At 35.0% G+C, this 21,813-nt stretch overlaps 1 protein-coding gene across 1 annotated transcript in view; it reads left to right on the forward strand.

Annotated features, from left to right (window-relative positions):
- LOC150090853 (putative acyl-CoA dehydrogenase 6) overlaps positions 1 to 20,333 on the forward strand; it is a 110,883-nt gene extending 90,550 nt beyond the window's left edge. Inside the window, exon 8 of the mRNA XM_090380368.1 lies at positions 18,421 to 20,333. Coding sequence (XP_090236494.1) covers positions 18,421 to 18,659 — 239 coding nt within the window. The 3' untranslated portion in view covers positions 18,660 to 20,333. The remainder of the gene's footprint in view (positions 1 to 18,420) is intronic.
- The last annotated feature ends 1,480 nt before the right edge of the window (positions 20,334 to 21,813 follow it).

The following is a 21,813-nucleotide window of genomic DNA, read 5'->3' on the forward strand; positions in this document are numbered from 1 at the left end:
CATTATCTGCCCAGTCTTTCCTTAAACTTACATAAGTCCTCTAGCTCCAGAGATCTTATGTTTCAACAGTTAATGTTTTAGCTAAAAGACAATTTTTGTTATATTCAGTCTATAATTAACATAACATGAAAGAGATTGTTCTGTTACCAAACATATCTCATAGTGTAACTTGAGGCGTGTAACTAACTGGGCTAAAGTTCTGCAAACACTGGGATTAATTTAATGTCTATGTATATTAAAGATGTCAGTGAGAGTATTAAGTTCAATGTCATCAAGTTCCTACACTATTGAGATGGGATTTATTAATACTAATGACCAGTGTTTGTGCTGCTGAAACAAGCTTTAGTAAATTATATAGTTTGTCTATAAAGAGATGTTAAGCCTTCAATCTAAATGCAAGGTTCTAATTCTGGGCAACAGTAATCCCAGGTTAAATTATTAACTGGATATATTAAAAAAAAGAGTAAGAGATTACCTCAATCTTTTTCGTAGAATGCTTCCAGTCAATGCTCTCTAAAAGTAACGAGTAAAATAAGATGAATAAACGGATAAAAAAATGATTTAATGAATTTGTTCACTCATAGAGATAAGAACGATTCGACGTGCAACGGAATCGAAAGCCAAGAGCACCAACCCGACCCCAAAACACATCAAACCACCACGGCAAGACCATGAGTGTGTGAGAAGACATTGTGTCAGAATAAATAATTAAAATTGGAAAAACCACTTCCAATAATAAATAATTTAAAATCACTATTAAAAATAAAAATAAATCATGATTAAAAAGATTAAAATCACAGTTAAAATTTGGATGAACACTCAAATTAAATGAAATCCACAGCTGTTTTCGGGGTCGGGTTGGGACTCCCAGCTTTCAGTTCCATTGTGCATTGAATTGGTCGTATCTTTATGAGTGAGGAAATTCATTAAATCATTTTTTTATCTGTTTTTTAATCTTATTTTATTCATTACATTTGGGGGAGAGCATTAACTGGAAGCATTCTACGAAAAAGACTGAGGTAATCTCTTACTCTTTTTTTAATATATTGAAAAATTGTAGAAGTTATTGAGCCTTGCAGCTCTTAATTTTTACAAATTATTAATTGGATATAATATGTTCAACATGGTTGAAAAGGAAAATAATCTAGGAGCTTTTAAAATAGTCAAACAAGAAATTCTATCGGAAATATTAGTATTAGTTGAGGCATATGATGCAAGAAAGCGAGCATCAGCCAAAAAAAAAACCACTTCCCATTTCACCCATCCGGTCACTCCAAATGTTTGTCTAGTTCAGCCTTCATTTTATTGAAGCTATCAACTTCCACAACAACACATGGAAGTCTGTTCCAGCAATCAACTATTACTGGCTAAAGGCAAACTTCTGCACATCCACTCTACAACTGTCTTTCCTCAGTTTGAATCTATGCCCCTTCAGGTTCTTAATCTCCGCAAGTGGAAGTATCCCATCAGCATTGAGCCTGCTCAAAAACCATTCAAGGCCTTGTACACCTCAATCCGATCACCTTGCAGGTGCCTAGTGTCCAGATGCTGCAACTTACAGAATTTAAGCCTCTCCTGTTAAAAGAACTCCTTTGTTCCTCTCACCAATCTTTGTTTCCTTTCTCTGTACTTGTTCTAGCAACTCTACATCCTTCCTAAAATGAGGCCTTCAGACCCGTACGCAGTACTCAAGATGTGGCCTGACCATTGCCTTATACAAAGGTATAATCACCTCCTTGTCTCTGCTAGCAAAATTCCTATATATCATTGACAAAACTCCATGCCTTTCTCTGGCAGCTTGTCTGCACTGCTCAGAGAACTTCATATCTGACTGCACAATTACCCCAAGGTCTTTTTCATTCTCCACCTCCTGAGTGTAGTACCACACGGTTGGTACGTTTCTCTTGAGTTACTGCTACCCATATGCAGTACCTTGCATTTGTCAATATTAAACTTCAGTTGCCATTTCTCAGCCCATCTACCTAAGTTTTCTAGATCCTGTTGCAGTAGCATACAGTCTTACTATCATTAACAACCCTGCCAACCTTTGTATCTGCAAACTTGGAAATTAAGCCTGATATACCTTCATCGATATCATTCATAAATACACAAAACAGTGGGCCCAGCACCGAATCCTGGGGGACTCCACTAATAACATTAGTCTATGTACAGCAGTGTCCATTTATTACTGCTCTCCATCGTTTCCCCACTCAACCATCCCTTTATCCATTGCAGCAACTTGCCTTTAATACCATACTGCTCCAATTTATACAGCAGTCTTCCATGGCAACAGTATCAAAAGTTTTCCTGAAATCCAAGTATATGCTATCAAAATTTATTTTTTGCATTCAGTTCCTTTGTGATCACATCATTAGTATCCAATCAAATTTGTCAGACAAGACTTCCCCTAAACAAACCCATGCTGTGTCTGAACTATTATTGCAGTCTTATCTAGGTGATCCTGCATCACTTTTTTAACCAGTGACTCCATTATTTTCCCTAGAACAGAAGTTAAACTAACAGGACTATAATTATTTGCATCACCCTTTGAACCCCCTTTGTGAATTGATACATTTGCACACATCCAGGCCGTGGGGACTGCCCTTGAAGCTAAGGGTTTGCTTACTTACCTCACTGCCTCCTTTAATCCTGGATAGATTCCATCTGTCCCCAGGTGCCTTTTTTATGTTTAACTTCAATTTCTCCTCCACTTTGCTCTTCGTTATTACAAACTTATTTAGCTCCCTTTTAGAGTTTAGTAAACTTCTGTCCTCTCCTTCCCTACAGAATTCCTCACGTGTGAATGTAGATGCAAAATACAGATTCAGTTTGTCAGCTATCTGAGCAGGATCATCAACAGTGGAAGTACAAACATCAAGTGGACCAATCTGATTCAACCCCTTCCTTCTAGAGTTTACATAAGTAAAGGAGTCTTGGTTGCTTTTCTTTGCATCCTTTGCCAAGGATTTCTCGTAATCAGCCTTCAGTTGCCTAAACTCCTTTGTGACTTGATTACAGACTAGCTTATATCTGCCATAGGCTTTTGTGTCATCTGCAATTTATATGCATTCCACACATTTTTTCCCTCTGCCACAAGCCTCATTAGTTCATCTGACATTCATTTAAGCCTAAATCTTGAACAGTATTTCTTAGTTGGTATGAAAAGCCTAGTAGCTTCCAAGATTTAATTTCCTGAACACCTCCCATTTAGAATTCGCTGCTTTTAACATCATCAGTTGATCCCACTGTATAGAATTCAAAAACTGCCTGAGACCACTGTAGTTACCTTAACAAAAACCCTTCCCTTTACCCTCGATGGTAGTTACATCTCTAATAAATCCCGCATCAGTACACTGTGATCATTGTCACCTAGTGGTTCCTTTATCTGCAAATTCCTAATGCATGAGTCATCACTGCTGATAACGAGATGAAGAGTATTACCCCCTCTGGTTACCCCTCGAACATGTTGCTGTAACTGAGGGCACTCTGGTCGCGGAAGAGAACAGTCGGTGGATTTTTGGCTGTTGTAAAGGGATAAGTATTTTGATACTTTTACCGTATTCTTCGTTAATTAACATACATTGTGTTTTACAAAGATATTAAATAGGTTTAGTAGCGTTTGTTAGCTTCTTATTTTAAATTTAACTAGTGATTTTCAGAAGTTGCGACTCCCAGTGTTGGCGCCAATATTGTTGAACAAGCCACCATATTGTAATCGATAAGAAATAGCGCAACGTGTATATCTTGAACTGATAGCGTAAGGTATAACATAAAACTAGATAACGTAATACGGAGCACTGTATTAGGAATATGTTAACTTAGTATAATATTATCAATTAATCAGAAATATTTATTAATCTTAGTAAATTCCATTGTTAATTAAACTGTATTTAAACGAAAATCATGACCCAGATTAGAGCTGCGAAGCAAAAATCACAGACTAGCGAGAGCACTGTGACTCAGGAGAAACAAAGGGGGCGATTCTCCAATGCATCACAGTCTCAAAAAATGTGCAAAATGTGTAATGTTTGTTGAACTTTCTAAAACGAGACATGATCTAGCCATGGAGGATGTCTTTGTGTGTGCTAGATGCCTAGTGTCAAGACATTAGGTGCCAACTCAGTGTTCTGATCGGTGTCTATGAGAGCTTGAGGTGTAGGGTAAATGTCCTCAAAGAAATTAATGAGGGGACTCATCAAGCTCTCAGCTGCCCAGCTCAACGGCAGTGCTCACTCTTGTGCATCAGGCAACACAGAGGCAATTCCAAGGCAGAATGCACTGGTCCCAATTGTTGACTATTGTCAGGGAGACGGGGAATATACTATGCAAGAAGGATAGGTGAAACAGGACCAGAGTATGTCTACCAGGGGAAAAAGTTGATGTTGTAGAGTAGATATCATCTTTTAAGGGCACAAAAGGTGATATTGTTGTACATGTTGGAACTAATGACATTAAGAGTAAGAGATCTGCAGATTTACTCGAGAAGTACAGGTCAACGTTGAAAAAAAGTCGCGAGTTAGGATTGAATGGGAAAGTGTCTACAATTCTGCCCAGACACGATAGGAGGGAGTATATGATGAGAGCCTTGTCAATCAATTTGGCCCTGGAGATATTGTGCAAAGCTCAAGGGGTAGAATTTTTTCAGCCTGGTCTGTGCTTCTACAGGGATGGGGTACACTTAAATAGAAAGGGTGCAAGAATATTTGTTGATGCTATCGAGGCAGTGTTAGGTTAGTCGGAAAACTGCTAGCTTGGGGGGGATACACAGAATAAAAGGTTAATGGGCGCAGGCAGAGGCAAAAGTGATTCTTGCACTGCTTTTATTGGAATGAGCAAAAGCATGGAAAGCAAGGCAATGGAGATTTCAAGAACTGTTGGGAGCCATAGTGGAACAAATAAATACATGGGCTGTGTTAAGGTAAGTAAGAGTAGAAAGAGGTACATGTATACATGCATGTACACCAATGATAGGAGTATAGTTAATAAATTTGATGAGCTTGAAGTGCTAGTCAAGACATCAAAGGCAGATATTGTTGGGATATCAGAGATGTGGTGTCACACAGATATAAGCAGTACAGAATTGGAATTTGGGGAGTACAATGTGTACAGAAAGGATAGACAGGACAGGAAGGGAGGAAGGTTTATGCTGTTAGTTAAGAAACACATAAAATCTAAGGAAGTGTATCCAATTGATGTTGGTGGACAATGCAATGTTGAGTCTGTTTGGTGTGACATAAGCACTGGGAAAGGAAAAAGCAGAGTAGGTGTGTGTTATGGGCCTAATGAATCTGATGAGTATAATGAGCAGTTGTGCAGAGAAATAGTGGGCCAGTAAATCAGAATGTCTTATATTGGAGGATTTTAACTTTCCAGATATTGAATGGAACTTGTGGTTTGGTCACTTGCACACTAGCAAGACTTTGGATTTATTGGATGACTGTTTTCTACAGTGGCATGTTTGAGAGGCAACCAGAGGAACTAATACTCTTGATCTGATTATCAGCAATGATTATTCATGCATTAAGAATTTGAAGATAAAGGAACCACTGGATGACAGTGATCACAATGTACGGATATGGGAATTACTTAAAGATGTAACTACCATCAAGGCTAAAGGGAAGGACTTTTGCTTTTGTAATGGTGACTACAGGTGTTTCAGACAGTTTCTAAATTCTGTACAGTGGGATCAACTGATGCTGTTACCAATGTTGAATTCTAAATGGGAAGTCTTCAGGGACTTAATCTTGGAGGCTACTAGGTTCAGGCCTAAATGGATGTCAGATGAATTAATGAGGCTTGTAGCAGAGAAGAAAAATGTACGAGATGCATATAAATTATCAGGTGGCACAGAAGCCTATGGCAGATATGAGCTTGTCTGTAATCAAATCACAAAGGAGGTTAGGCAGGCGAAGGCATATTATGAAAAATCTTTGGCAAAGGATGCAAATAAAAACAGCAAAGAGTTCTTTACTTAGGTAAACTCTAGAGGGAAAGGGATGAATCAGATTGGTCCACTTAACGGTAGATGGGTTGACTATTGATGATCATGTTCATATAGCTGATAAACTGAATGAGTATTTTGCATCTACATTCACACGTGATGAGTTATTAAATGAGGGGAATGCCAGAAGTTTATCAAACTCGAACAGGGAGCTAAGTGATTTTGTAATAACTGAGAGCAAAGTGGAGGAGAAATTGTTGAAGTTAAGCATAAGGAAGGCACCTGAGGTGGATGGGGGGCTATCCAGCAATATTAAAGGAAGCAAGCAAACCCTTAGCCATAATTATGAGAGCTTCCTTGGTCTCGTGGGAGGTCCCTATGGACTGGATGTGTGCAAATTTATCACCAATTCACAAATGGGGTTCAAAAGGTGACACAAGTAACTATAGACCTGTTAGTTTAACTTGTGTTCCGGAGTAAATAATGGAGTCACTGGTAAAAAAAAAAAAAGCATTGCAGGATCATCTAGACAAGACTTCAGTAATAATTAAGACACAGCATGGGTTTGTTAAAAGGGAGGTCCTGTCTGACCAATTTGATTGGATACTATGATGTGGTCACAAAGGAACTGAATGTCAAAAAGAATTTTGATATCATATACTTGGATTTCAGGAAAGCTTTTGATACTGTTGCACATGGAAGACAGCTGTACAAATTAGAGAGGTGTGGCATTAAGGGTAAGTTGCTACAATGGATACAGGGATGGTTGAGTGGGAGATGACAGAGTGCTAATCAATGGACACTGCTCTTCATGGACAAATGTTATTAGCGGAGTTCCCCAGGGTTCGGTGCTTGGCCCATTGTTGTTTTGTGTATTCATCAATGATATTGTTGAAGGTATATCAGGATTAATGTCCAAGTTTGCAGATGATACAAAGGTTGGTAGGGTTGCTAACGACAGTAAAGTCAGTATAGTACTCCAACTGGATCTAGACATGTTAGGCAAATGGGCCAAGAAGTGGCAACTGAAGTTTAACATTGACAAATGGCAAGTACTGCATATGAGTACTTGCCATTTGTTAATGTGAAAGTGAAAAAGACGTGGGGGTAATTGTGCAGTCAAATATGAAGTTTGCAGAGCAGGCTGCCAAGGCAGGTCATGGAGTCTTGTAAATGATATATAGGAATTTTGCTAGCAGAGACAGGGAGATGATTATCCTGTTGTACAAGGCAATGGTCAGGCCTCATTTTAGGAAGGATGTAGATTTGCTAGAATGAGTACAAAGAAGGGCAACAAGATTGATGAGGGGAACAAAGGGATGCTCTTACCAAGAAAGGCTTGAGGTCTGCAAATTTCTGCACCTGGAGAGTAGGCACCTGCGAGGTGAGCTGATTGAGATGTATAAGGCCTTACATATTTTCAGCAAGCTGAATGCTGATGGGATTCTTCCTCATATTAAGAACCTGAGGAGGCATAGATTCAAATTGAGGAAAGACAGTTGTAGAATAGATATGCAGAAATTTGCCTTTAGCCAGTGGATGTTTGATTTCTGGAACAGACTTCCATCTTTTGTTGTGGAAGTTGATAGCCTAAATAAATTTAAGGCTGAGCTGGGCAGGCATTTGAAACGAATGGAGGGGTGAAATGGAAGGGTTTTTTGGCTGCTGCTGCATAAGCTTGCCTTTTTGTATCGTATGCTTCTACTAATTCTAATTCTAAAACAATCCTCCAAGAAATCCACAAAAGTCTTGCTGGTGTGCAAGTGACCAATCCACAAGTTCAAGTCAATATCTGGAAAATCCCCCATTACAAGACATTCTGAATTACTGGCCCACTCTGTTTCTCTGCACAATTGTTCATTGTACTCATCAGAGTCATTAGGCCTATAACACACTCCTACTCTCATTTTCCCTTTCCCAGTGTTTATGTCACACCAAACTGACTGAACATTGCACTGTCCACCCATGTCAACTGATGCATTTCCTTAGATTTTGTTTCTTAACTAACAGCATAACCCCTCCTCCCTTCCTACCCTTTCTGTACACATTATACTCCCCAAATTCCAATTCTGCACTGCTTATATCTGTGTGATACCATGTCTCTGATATCCCAATATCTGCCTTTCATGCATTGATCAGCACTTCAAATTCATCAAATTTATTTACTATATGTCTAGCATTGGTGTACATGCAAGTATACATGCACCTGTTCTTACTCTTAGTTACCATAACACAGCCCACGTATTTACTTGTTCCATTATGTCTCCCAGCAGCTCTTGAAATCCCCAGTACCTTGCTCTCTAGGCTGCTGTCCATTTCAATAGAAGCAGTGCAAGAATCGCTTTTGCCTCTGCCTGCGGCTACTGTTAATGTTTTATTCTGTGAATCCTCCCAAACTAGCAGTTTTCCGACCCACCTAACACTGCCTCTATAGCATCAGCAAATATTCTTGCACCATTTATATTTATGTGTATCCCATCCCCGTAGAAGCAGTCTCTCCTCTTAGTAAGCAGAGTTGCTAGAATGAGTAACGTTATAGCAAACATTCTAGCACACTGAACAAAATTCTACTCCATGAGCCTTGCACAATCTCTCCAGGGCTGAATTGATTAACAAGGCTCTCATCATATACTCTCTCGTATAGGGTCTGGGCAGAATTGGAGACACTTTCAAATTCAATCCTAGCTTGCAACTTTTTTTTCAACATTCACATGTACTTGTCAATTAAATCTACAGATCTCTTACGGTTATTAGTTCCAACATGTACAACAATATCACCTATTGTGCCCATAAAAGATATCTGCTCTGTAACGTCAACTTTTTCCCCTGGTGGGCATACGCTGGTCCTGTTATACCTATCCTTGTTGCATAATATATTCCCCATTTCCCTGACAATAGTCACCAACAATAACTAGTTCCTGTGGGCCCAGCGTGTTCTGACTTGGAGATTGCTGCTGTGTTGCCTGATGCACAGGAGTGAGCTCTGGCATTGAGTTAGGCAGCTGAGAGTTTGATGGGCCTCTCATATTAATTTCCTTGAGAGCAATGTTCCCTTTAATTTTTCTTATAGCTGTGTGGTGCAGAAATGCACCTAAGTAAAAAATTTTCAGACAAGATTAAATATGTGCAATATTTTTACAAATTGTTTTAATTATAAGTAGGGACATACATAATAATAAAAAAAATTTTAACAATAAATTTACACTTTACAGTTAGTTATTTCTTTTCTGTTCTTTGTAGGATTCCATACTTTGTAGACATCATCTACATTTATTGTTGCACCATTAGCTAAATTCAGTTTGATTGTCATAAGGTCACTTAAATGATCTTCATGTATTCTATTTCGATTTTTTGTTTTAATTGAATTCATAGTGCTAAATCCTCGCTCGCAGTCTGAAGTTAATGCTTGAAATGTTCCCATATCACAGAGAATGGATGTGTTACAAAACTCTAAATTTGTAAGTACGAAATTTAGGTCACTGAAAGTGTTAAATGTTCCAGTTTTAGTTTTTTCGGCAATTATAAATTTTAATTCTGAATATTATTCTGATATTTTAGAAATAACATCACTCTCGTTATTTGTAATAAATCGTGAATATTTTTGTTTCCCAAAGTCAAAATTATTGCTTTCATTTGTGATAGCATTAATATCAAATACTTTCCAATCATTTAATTCATAATCAGCAAATATGTTATCTAAGTAATCGCATACACATTTGATAAAGCAAATTATAGCTGCAGTGTGAACATCACTTTGAATTTTTGATAATACTTTCACATTTTCGCTCCAGAAAATATTTTTTCCAAGATATTGGCTTCTTAATTTGTTTATTTTAGCTTTAACATATTGATATGCATCAATCATGTTTAAACAACTTTTTTGTAGATATTTGCAAAGTGATGCAAGCTCTCCTAATACATCATTGAGTGCAATTAATGCCACATGATATTTTGAATTTGTCAAAATTTGTAAACAGTATTTACTAATAGGATCATTACATTCATTAACCTACTCATTGTAATATTCGATTAACATTTCATAATTTTTTACTGAAGCATCAACTGCAAAATGTCTGGATAACCATCTGACTTCATTTAATGGTCTAAAAGATACAACGTAGTGTTCTGTAACCTGGACTAGTTCTTCTAATTTTCCTTTTTTTTTATGCTAGACCTGCTAAACATTGTGTATACAGTTCTAAGCAACTTCTCTATATCTTACATAATAGATACATTTTTTTTTTTTTAACACGTCATCCAATCGTAAATCTTCTCGGTGTGCAACACAGTGTTGTTCAGATAGATGTAATATTTCCTTTTTGAGAATTGCTTCTACTCCATTTTTCGCTCCATCTGACATGAACATTACCATCTTTTGAATATCAAGATTATATTCGTCGCAAAAAAATTATATTTTCTAAAATGGACATACTGTCACAGTTTGTAAGCTTCAAAATACCCTCCAAATACTGTTTAGTAATATATTTCATTTTTCACTCAATTTAAAATACAAAATTAATACTTTTTGTACTGAAATATCAGTACTTTCATCTACAATTAACGTGTGAAAAATAGATTCTCTTATTTCGTTCAGGATATTTTTTATGAGAATTTATACATTTCATCAAATTCAAATGAATAATTTTTGCTTCTCCAATTTTTAGCTATACAGTCAGTTCTCGTATAGCACGATAGTTGTGTGTGTTCCTAGAAACCCTCATGCAATATAAACAACAGGCCCTATGGGAAAAATAGGGTTAGGTGCCGACCACCCAAGATTGAACACACATTTGTAACCAAAACATTACCAAACACAATAAATAATCGTAATAAAATACGCAAGTATTTTATTACGACTATTACGTAATAAAATATTGCTAATGCTTTTGCTTTTATAGTAAGCAAACTTGTTTTTTTGTTTGATTTTCTATCCAATATTGAATTTGTCAGTAAGAATCCAGAAATGAGGGATTATCTGTAAATCTGTAAATGTGTATCTGTATGAAGGGATTATCTGTAAATTAGAATTTGAGTTAGTCAATTTATTAATCACAAAATATAGTTTACAATACATATGAAGCTGCTAACTAAAATTTCATATAAATTTTCAACATAATTTTTATGTAAAAATTTTATTTTATTTTTTTAATTTATTTCTTAAATTCATCTACAGAAAGTGCCTTACTTAACAAATGAATGCACATTCCCAGTAAAAAAAAGGAAAGGCTGAAACAATAATTATTGATAATTATGTTTTTAACATAATAACATAATAATTATGTTATTAGTTCAATAAACATATTGAACTAATAAATATAAGTACAGGTGACCCCCGCTTAATGCTGATAATTCGTTCTGTAAAAACCGAGCGCTAAGTGAATCCACGCTAACCGAGCACCACATTCCCATACTGTAACGTGTATTTGTGAGTTGCGGTCAGTGCCATAGGATATTTCCTAATCAATAATAAATGGTAGTGAAAAGATGCACAAATGTCAGTCAAAATATTTAATATTCAAATATTTGTACATATAAAATATTCCGCATTACATACGTATATAATTATGTGGTAACTACTTGTGTATTAAAATTAAACTTAAAATTGCAATTAAAATCATGAATTTAATTGATATAAATTGATTTAATTTAATTGATGAATTTAATCAAGAAAAATGTGCCGATTTTGGGTTGAACTTTGGCCCCCTTCAAAATAAACTAAAAGGGGTATTAATTTTAAATCCCCTGCAGCGTTACCACCCAACAATAAAGTCAACCGATCCTTCGCCGCTTTGAAACCTGGGATGTTTTTTCTTCTTTCAATATGAAACTTCTTTTAGGCATTTGTTTCCACAAAAGTCCTGCTTCATCTATGTTAAAAACTTGTTGAGAAGTATAACACATAATACCCCTCTTCAATAATTTTAACAAATTCTCTTTTGAAAGTTTTGGCTCCTTAATCTGCACTTGCGGCTTCTCCCTGGATTTTAAATCTATTCAACCAGCCCTTACTAGTTTTAAATGGTTCCACATTTTTTTTTTTTTTTTTTTTTTTTAGGTGAGTTTTCTTCAGATCATCATATTGGCTAATCTCTCTCTTTTTTTTTTTTTTAATAATATTTAACTTAACTGAATTCTGCATTGGATATTATCTTCAATAAAATTAGTTAAGTCTTTTCATTTCAATCCTAATAGTCGGCCTAGCCCTAGTTGCTTGCAGTGGAACAGCTATCTTTCCCACTGCTAAAATTAATTCTTTATTTTTTTTATTATAATTGTTCTTACAGTTAAACTTGCAAGTCCTAAATTATGGCACACATCCACTTGTCTTTGACCGGAATCGATTTGCTTCAAAACGTCTAATTTAATTTTCAAATTCAGTCTTTTTCTTACATTTATAGTCTTTGTACTGTGCTCAGACGTTGTTGCTTTTTCATTCTTATCGGCCATTATTAACTCTTCGAAAATGTAACTGCGTTGGTTGCATTAATTATGATACAATGTTCAAGTAAACTGTCCGTTTCGCACGATGTCTAATACGGTACTGAGTGATGACTAGATTTCAGATAAATGCATATAAAGCAAATATTACAAGCAATATACTTGGTCATTTTTTAAAATGTTGATCTCGGAACTACGTAACAAGTCACTGTACTGCAATTAAATTAGCGTGCGAGAAAATTTCTCAAGTCTGCGTGGGAAACGTTTTAATGCTGTTTTGGTATTCATTTTCAAGCTATCGACTCCAACAAATGAAACGATTTCGTTAAATATACCAAAAGTGCAATCTGTAAAAGAGCATTATAGTGATCTGTGACAGCGTTATAGTCAGATATGGGTTATAATCTAAGAATAGCGAATCAGCGTAAAGCGAACCGTGTTATAACGGGGGCCTGCTGTAGTAATCTTATAGTGACACTTAGTACAAATTAATATGGTAATAATGTATAAAATGTAAGCATTTTTAAAAATTATTAAAAATAAAAGGTTGACTAAAACTTTACAAAGCTTCAAATAATATCATAAGAAGATGGAAAAAAATTTACAGTTCAGAAAGGACATTGTGGTGATTCTTATGAAATATATTCAGAGAAAAAACACTTGACATTATTTATAGATCAGAGTATGAGAGATTTAAGAAGAATAAACTGTCTTCAAGAACTCTCAACACTAAAATATACAATTTAGTTAAATTTCTGGATTCTTACTGAATTTGTCAGTTTGATTTTGGTTTTATTGGCACAAAAACAACTAAGGTTATACTGCGCCAGGAAACAATTAAAATATCAACAAAAATTTGTCAGTAAGTATCCAGAAATTATGAGGGGAAGGGATTATCTGTAAATTAGAATTTGAGTTAATCAATTAATTAATCACAAAATATAGTTTACAATACATATGAAGCTGCTAACTAAAATTCCTATAAAATATCAACATAATTTTTATGTAAAAAAAAAAAAAAAAACCTTTCAAAAATACATTTTTGAAGCACATGCATGAAAAGCCATACCAGTTCCATAACAAGACTACCAAAATTCTTGATCTTAGCTATGAGCTTTTCTATGGACAAGATTATGCCAAAGCCTACAGCAAAATGATAATTGTAATTCTCTTGGATATACTGAGCTGGAGGTTATATCCTGGATACATTTCCTGGATATAGCCCAGAAGCTGTATCCAGAGAGAAGGCAATCTTGGCAGTCTGCTAACAAGTGTTAGCACAAATAATCAGAAAATTGGAACTAGGGTTACCATAGGTAAGATACTAAAACTGCTAAATTTTTGAGAAGGGGAAGCAGATATTTACAGAGTATAGATATCAAAGTAAGAAAAAGGTTAAATGTTTTGTATGGTGTGTCATGCATTATGGGGCTGAATATGGGCACTAAAGAAAAAGGGTTAGAAAAATTGAGGCTTTTGAGATATGAGTGTGGAAGAGGCTTGAAATGGCGAAACAGTTAGAAATGAGGAGACATGCAAGGTAAAGAAATTGGGTTGGACATGTACCGAGGTTTAAGAAATGTAATTGAAGGGGAAAGTGATGGGCAAGAGAGTGGAAGGAAGAAAGAATTGGAATGTTGGATGATTCAATAAGAGGCTGACAGATATTGTGGATTAAAGGAGAGAGCTAGAGATGTGATTAATTCTGGCTGTCACGAACTCATGTGGCAGAGAACTTATGATGAGCAGTCAAAGCCACAAAATCAGTAAAACCATAATTACAATACAGTAAGCCCTCGATTTAATGGACAAAAAATTTCTCTCCTAAAGGAAAAATTTAGAACTTTTTTTTTTTTTTTAATTCGCAAATAGCATGGGCCTAAAATTTCAGGGGAGCGATGGATGGCTGTGGCGTTTTTGAAAGACTCAAGGCATTGCTAATAAAAGAACCTGTGGTGAATCTTTAGGTGCAGAGGAAAACAAGTTGAGGCTTTCAGAAAATATCTAAATGACCTCATTAAAAATGAGGGCCTCATTTTATCATAGCTTTGTAATGCTGATGAGACTGGGCTTTTTTTCTATCATTTATCGTGCTGCTTCTGAAAATATCCAGGCTTACAAGCATGAAACAAACACCCCTGGTCGTAAGCTAAATAAGAAGCAAATTTCAGTTTTATTTTTTTTTCAAATGCTGATGGCTTGCATTGGCTTAAGCCTGTGGTAGTTGGTAATGCAAAAAAACCTCGTGCTTTAAAGGATTTAATGAACCAGTTACCAGTGATATATTCCCACTCAAAAAATGCCTAGTTTACAATGGATATTTTCTGTGACTGGTTCTTTAACCATTTTATTCCTGATATGCGATGCTCTCAGACTGATGTGCTGAAAATTCCTTCTCATGAAATAAAGGCTGTTTTACTACTAGATAATGCACCTGCTCACCCTAATGCTGAGAGGTTAGTTAGCAGGGATGGGAGAATTAAATGTGTTTTTCTGCCTCCTAACACTACTTCACTGATACAGTCAATTGATCAGGGTGTAATTGTTGCATGTTAAGAGGTTGTATAAGAAGAAGTTTTTGGAAGATGTGATGGTTATTTTGGAAGAAACAAAAGACACAGAAGAAGATAAAAGAGGCACCAGAACACTGCAAAATTTACATGCATATAACATCAGATCTGCTCCCTTCTACTTTGCAGCTGTGTGGAAAGTTGTTGTACAATGTGGAACCTGAAATGGGCTTTGAGGCATCTAATTTTCAGGACCCTCTTCTGAGGGCCGGCAACAAAAATGCAACTGAGAATGATGTGGAACAGTGGCTCGAAAATGATGGTGATCCGGGCTATCAAATTTTTTCTGAGGTAAAGATTGCAGAAAATGTTCTTCATGGAGAACAAAAGGACGATGATGACGACAAAGATGAAGAATCAGTTGCACCTCATCCTAAATTCTCTTATTGTTATAAGACAATATATGGATGATGACATATATTGTATTGAATCGTCATCAGACCCTGATGTGCTCCCTTATTATGAACATTTTGGAGAATTTTGATCTCCAAAATTCTCCAAATAAGGAATATTTGGAGAATTTTAAGTAATAAGGAAGCAGCACCAAGGTGTAAGGCAACTGAAGCTTGATGATTTTTTCAAGACCACTTAATCATCTGGACCTGTTCCCTCTACCAGCAAGGAATTATAACACCTTCCCTCCATACGGCAGTTGTTTCTGACTGAAAATTGTTTCTTTCAATTAAGTTAATATTAATGTTATGTATCTTTTTTTAAATGTTTTTTGTATGTTTCTTATTCAATAGAGTTTAAGAATTTTAAAGGTTTTTTTTTTTTTTTCCCCTCCTCTAAAATGGATTTAAATGAAAAAACTAATGTTCACGTTGAAAACAACTTTGTGAGAGCTGTAAGAAAAAAGAAAAAAAAAAGTGGTGGAAACACTCCATTAGTTACATTGTATAGTTTTTGATGTGTTTAATTGAAATAAAGTTTGGTTCCTGTCGTAAATTTATTTTTATATTTTTAACAGATGATTTAGTGGCATGTATAAATTACTCAATGTACATTATAATAACATTTTAATACATCCTGTACATTGTGTAGTTCGTTATTAATATATGTTTTTAAAATACAGGTAGTTCCCGACTTTACAAGTTAATTCGTTCCTAGCATATGCTCGTAAAGCAGGAATTAATTTCCCATAGACGTGTTAAAAATAGGGGTTATGTTCTCACCAATGAAATTAATTAGTTTGTTTAAACAATGATTGATTTATGCAAAGAAATGAAAATGTAGACTGTAAATGTAGAATGTAGACTGAAAAATGTAGACAATAACAAATCAAGCAAATTATAATAATAAATTATTTATGACTTACAAATGTTAAAGAATGTCTGAATAAACATTCATTAACATTTGTAAGTCATATCATTATTGGCTTGGCACTCATTGGTTTGTTGCACAAGGAGTCTTCTTCAGAAATGCATCATGAGATGTTTGTTTCCAAGATAATCTTCTCTTTTCTTTATAAATTTCAATAGCATGCATAAGCATTTTTTAATGTAACGCACAAACTGCAACTAACACGATTTGCATGGAGTAACAAGTTTACGAAGCTAAAAAAAAGGAATGAAGAGAAGATTCTGAAATTTATTTATGTTTTTTATACAATTGAAGATTTCAGTAAAGGGGAAACACATTTCACCATAATAACATAAAAAAAAAACCACACAACTCCAGCTATCGGTATTTTTGCAAATACAATAACATTGGGTTTACTACCTGTCTATAATTACATGCACTAACAGAAAAGCCTAATAAACCGGAAAGTGCAGATTGTTTTCTGGTCGTGACCTCCAGAAATGTGCTTTAGAAAACTATCACAAAGCTATTCAAAATTGGTTCTTATAACAGAACATATGATAACATTGAAAGTGTAGTGCATATTGGTTTCACATTTTGATATTTTCATGATACGATGGTGTCTCTGGAACGGATTAATATCGTAAAGCGGGGTACAATGTAATGTATGGCTACGAGCGTGGTTTGAAATGCAGTATTTATGAATGTTTTAGCATTCGGTTTTTTTTTTTTTTTTTTTTTTGCAATTAATGTTCATATTTTCAATTTTGTTGATACTTGAAAAAAAAAAAAAAAAAGTATTTCGGCAATAGTAGACACCCCTTTCCCCTAATTAATCCATTAAATTGAGGGCCTGTTATCCATAATTCTTAATAGCTTAATTATTAATCCTGCTGATTGAACGAATTTATGGATTTAATCTCATTTACAGATAACCTCCTTCCGTAAATGTGGTCAAATTTTATTGTTGAAAATATTGAAGCAGTTTGCACTTCTGAAGTATCACAATAAACTGAAATCTGTAAATAATTGCATGTGTGATGCTGTTTTTCTTTTAAATCTATTTCAAAAAATACCTTTATGAATATCCAAAATTATCCAGCACCCAACAGATGAATAGTCAGTATGTACAAAATATATTAATACTTGTAGTAATATATTTTATCAAAAAAATATTTAGTGGACTTAGAACCTAATTCCCTTTTTTCCTTAGGGAATTTTAACTTTTTTTTTTTTATTGTGGGCATCTTCAGGAGATCCTGGTGTATTTTTATATATTTTGTAACTTGAGTGATGTAGATGCCTACCTGTCATATGCATATTCTTTACCTGTATTACTAAACAATCTTAAATACAATTAAGATGAAACTATTAATGTGAATTTTTAAACAGTGAATTTAATTATTTTTATTAAATAGTTCTACTGATCTCAAATTCCTCAGATGATCTTATGTGACTTTCAAGTTTATTGAACTTGGACTTCCTTGATAGGTAATTAGTATATGCACTGAGACTCAAAAGTAGAGGCTCTGTGAAGAAAGAGTCATTTTGCCCCCTCCCCCTTTTTTATTGTGAAGATAGGATAGAAGCAAGTTTGTAGTTGTTGCCTTCTTGCCTTTTAGAGTGTAATGAAAGAAGGGTAGTCTACAGGAATGTATGGAAGGAGAATAGGAAATAAAACTTTCTTCAAAATGAATGGAGCAAGGATGAGGGGAACAGAAATTCAATAAAAAGCTTTTACTGAAAATACATGATTTGAAAATTAGAGGCTCCACCAAATACCAGAAATTCTTTGCCATACAAACAATTTCTGGGATCATATGGTACAGTAATTATTAGAGATTTATCACAGAGGTGAGTCTTACTTTGTCTGCATAAGCTCAAATTGAACTCAAGTGGTGAGTGATAACATTCTTTCATATGAAGCCTGTAATTTATAAGACAAAACTGTATTTCGGTTGTGCCTTAGAATAAATACCTTGTATTATGTTTAAGACAGAAAACCAAAATTATAGCTAAGTATAATTGAATCTACTCAGATCATCTGTGTAATTAAGCAGTATTTTTATCTTTAAGCATTAGTATATTACTTTATTTTCTCAAGGATAGATAGAAGGAATATTTTTTCATAAATCACTGTTCTAAAGTTTGTTGTGTGGTTATTTTCAGAAGCCAGAATTAATGGTAAAGATGTTACTTTGCTTGCATCTATGGCTAAATTAAAAGGTGGAAAACTAAGCAGAAAAGTCATGGATAACTGTCTGCAGTTCTGGGGAGGAATGGGTTATACCAGTGAAGTCCCTGTCAGTCGTGCTTTTCGAGATGGCCGTCTGTTTTCAATTGGTGGAGGAACAGATGAAATCATGACATCAATTATATGTAAATATATTGGAATACTTCCAAAATAGAAAAATCGAATGCAGATAGTCTGTTCATAATCATTCATTTTTACCAATGTTTAGTCATACATAATGCCTAAATACTTCACATTGTAAACATTCTTTTTGATAAACATGTATAATAAGATAATCTAAGATTTCAGTAAGTGTGTGTGTATACACATACATACATTATCCTCTCCATGTTTTGGGACACTAAAAGAAATATTTTATATTGAGTATGATCCCAGTAGGCCTCAATAACATCAGTAACTGTGAAACAAATTTTTGGTATGTGGAGATTGCTTATCAAATGTTGTTCCGAACATACCCAAGATGTTCAATTAGATTCATTTCTAGATTCAAAATTTTAGGCCACTACATTATTCCACTCAAACCACTGTCATGTTTGTGATGTCTTGTTATGCTAATAAAAACATGGACACACCCCTTGAAACAATTTCTACAGTGTAGTAATGCACAATTGTTCAGAATGTCACAATAGACAGCTACATTTATGGTTTCATCAGTTACAACCAGAACAGTGGATGAAGTTCAACCCACATAAAACTTGTCTGTACCATCACACTACATCAAACCACTGAACTTCACTGCTGGTGAAATACAATCTTGGCAAAACTTCTATTTGGGCACATGCTATGTGCCCAAATAGTGTAGCCTGTATTAGCATGAATCAGTATTCCACATCAATTTAGCTACTGCTGTAATATCAATGCCTCCATTTTGTGCACCAGAATAGGTGGTGATATGCATTGCTGGGAGACAGCTGTGCCTTATGTGTAGCTGGATAACCACGATAACTCATTCTACAAAGTGCTTTTCTGATGTTTATTAATCCTGTACTTATCCCAGTTCTGTCAGCTACATTTATGGTTTAATACAGCTCTAAACCTTAATGGATCAACTCATTAGGGGCCTCCATAGCCAAGTGGTCAGGAGTAGGAGTGAAGTAGCACATGCTCTTTGAGTAGACTGAGTTTCAGCCCCTGACTGCTAAATACTGTACCTGCCAACTAGCACTGGACCAGTGTGGCAGGTTATGGTCCATTTCCCTCAACATGAATTGGTGCCTCCGTAACTAGGAGCAGCAGTGCATAGCACACACTTCTTGATTAGACCGGGGTTCGAGCCCATGAACACCAAATATGGAGGATGCGGAAAGGTCAGGGAATGACTACCGCATATCCCCGGAGCAATATGGCCTTAGTTGCTAATGCTCCTAAAAACCAAATAACAAACAAACATCAACATGAATCATTGAGGCTTCCATCCTGCAGTGGATAATGGCTGCAGTTTACCATCATCTGTGATTTTCTCTTACTTTTTTTCAATTGTTAACGTGCTCTGGTGTGGGGGTTTGCTTACTTCGTTTGGAATGGAACAGTTGCATTACCCCTTGTCTTCCATAGGCATATGACATATCTAACAGTTGATTTTGGAACTTCCACTCTTTATACCATAGGTTCCCAAGCTTTCTCGGTTCATGGCACTCTTAGTGTCCCAGTAATTTTTTCACTGCACCCCTAGGCCAAAAGAAATACCTAACACAGTGGTTTGCAACCTTTTTAATATAATAATTTTATTCTTTATATAGAGGTCCTAAATAAAGATCAATTATAGTTCGCCACAAAATTAAAATGATACAGTACAATGGATGCCGTACACCTTTTTATAATGAAATAAATATACAAAATAAAAAATATATATAATAACTTTAAGTAACTTAAACCCAAATTACACGGCACCCCAAGAATGTTGTTGTGGCACCCCGGTTGAAAACCACTGCTTTATACTATGCAGCAAAAGGACATATCTGCTGTGTGACAACCTATTGTAACTACTCTTGTGAAGGAATATAGTGGCTTTTCTCATCTCATTTTGATTGCCTGCCTGTTATTAAGTGTATAAGCCTTTTATATTATATTTTAAACTGGTACTATCATCCACCAGCCATGTGGCCTGTGGAATTAACCATTACTTCTAAGGGGTGAGATGGCCCAAAACATTTTTTTTACATGTATGTCTATATTATTTATATATATATATATATATATATATATATATATAGTATCACTGAATCTTTGTGAATTTAAAGTTGGTTGGTTTGAAAGTGCTTTTATATAATTAAAGATTAAAAATATATTTTTCTATGTTCTGTTTTGGATATTGTCCAGTATTACAGAATGAATTTAAAGAATAGAGTTAAGTAGTTTTGATGTGTGTGTGTGTGTGTGTGTGTGTGTGTATATAAATACTACTAAAAATCCAATCTTACATTAGGTATATTCTTTAAATTAGGGTTTCCAAGCTATTCTTGTTCTTAAACAGAAAACCATTTTTGTGTAATTTTCATTTTGTATAATTCTGAATCCTGTTCAGTATTTAATTATATATATATATATATATATATACAGTAAACCCCCGCTATTTGCGGGGGTTACGTTCCTGAGAAATGCCGCGAATACTGAGTTATGGCTCCCATAGTAATAAAGGGGTTCCGTTCCAAAGTATGAAATATATAAGAAAAACTAGTCTAAAATTTTGTCTATGTATTATATGTACCTTCATAATATGACTATATACATAGACAGTACATAGTGAAATGCAAGCATATGGCATTGAAATGAAAATAAGAAACAATTTAATATTAAATGTAATATTTATTAGAAATTTCAAGCAAATCTTTCAAACCAGCGTCTTTGCTAGCTAAAAAACCTATCCCGCCAGTGCTATCACCAGTTTCGCTAAAGCGTTGATAAGGAGTTTTGCGTTTTCACGAATGATGAGCGAATTTAACGGAATTTTATTTTGAGTTCGGTCTTCTATCCACAGATTTAAAGCTTTTTCCATTTTTTCTAATTTAACATCACGAGTTACAGAGCAAATTTTTGAAGCAATTAGCGCGTTTTCACGGACACTACGGCGGATTTTTTCTTCCGATTTCTTGATTGATCGTACCGTGGACTCATTGATTTTATAATGTTTTGCCACTGAGGAGACACTTTCACCATTAGAAATTTTATCTAATAACTCAATTTAATTCGCTAATGTCATCACCTTATTTGATATTTTCACATTTCTCTTGTTATTCGTAGCCATATTTTTGTACGGGTTAGAAAGAACTTGTCTACAATAAAGTCACTTTCTTCCGTTAACACACTCG

This window comes from Mastigoproctus giganteus, chromosome 1 (assembly GCF_048544385.1).
Source record: "Mastigoproctus giganteus isolate SK-2022 chromosome 1, ASM4854438v1, whole genome shotgun sequence".
Taxonomy (NCBI): Eukaryota; Metazoa; Arthropoda; class Arachnida; order Uropygi; family Thelyphonidae; genus Mastigoproctus; species Mastigoproctus giganteus.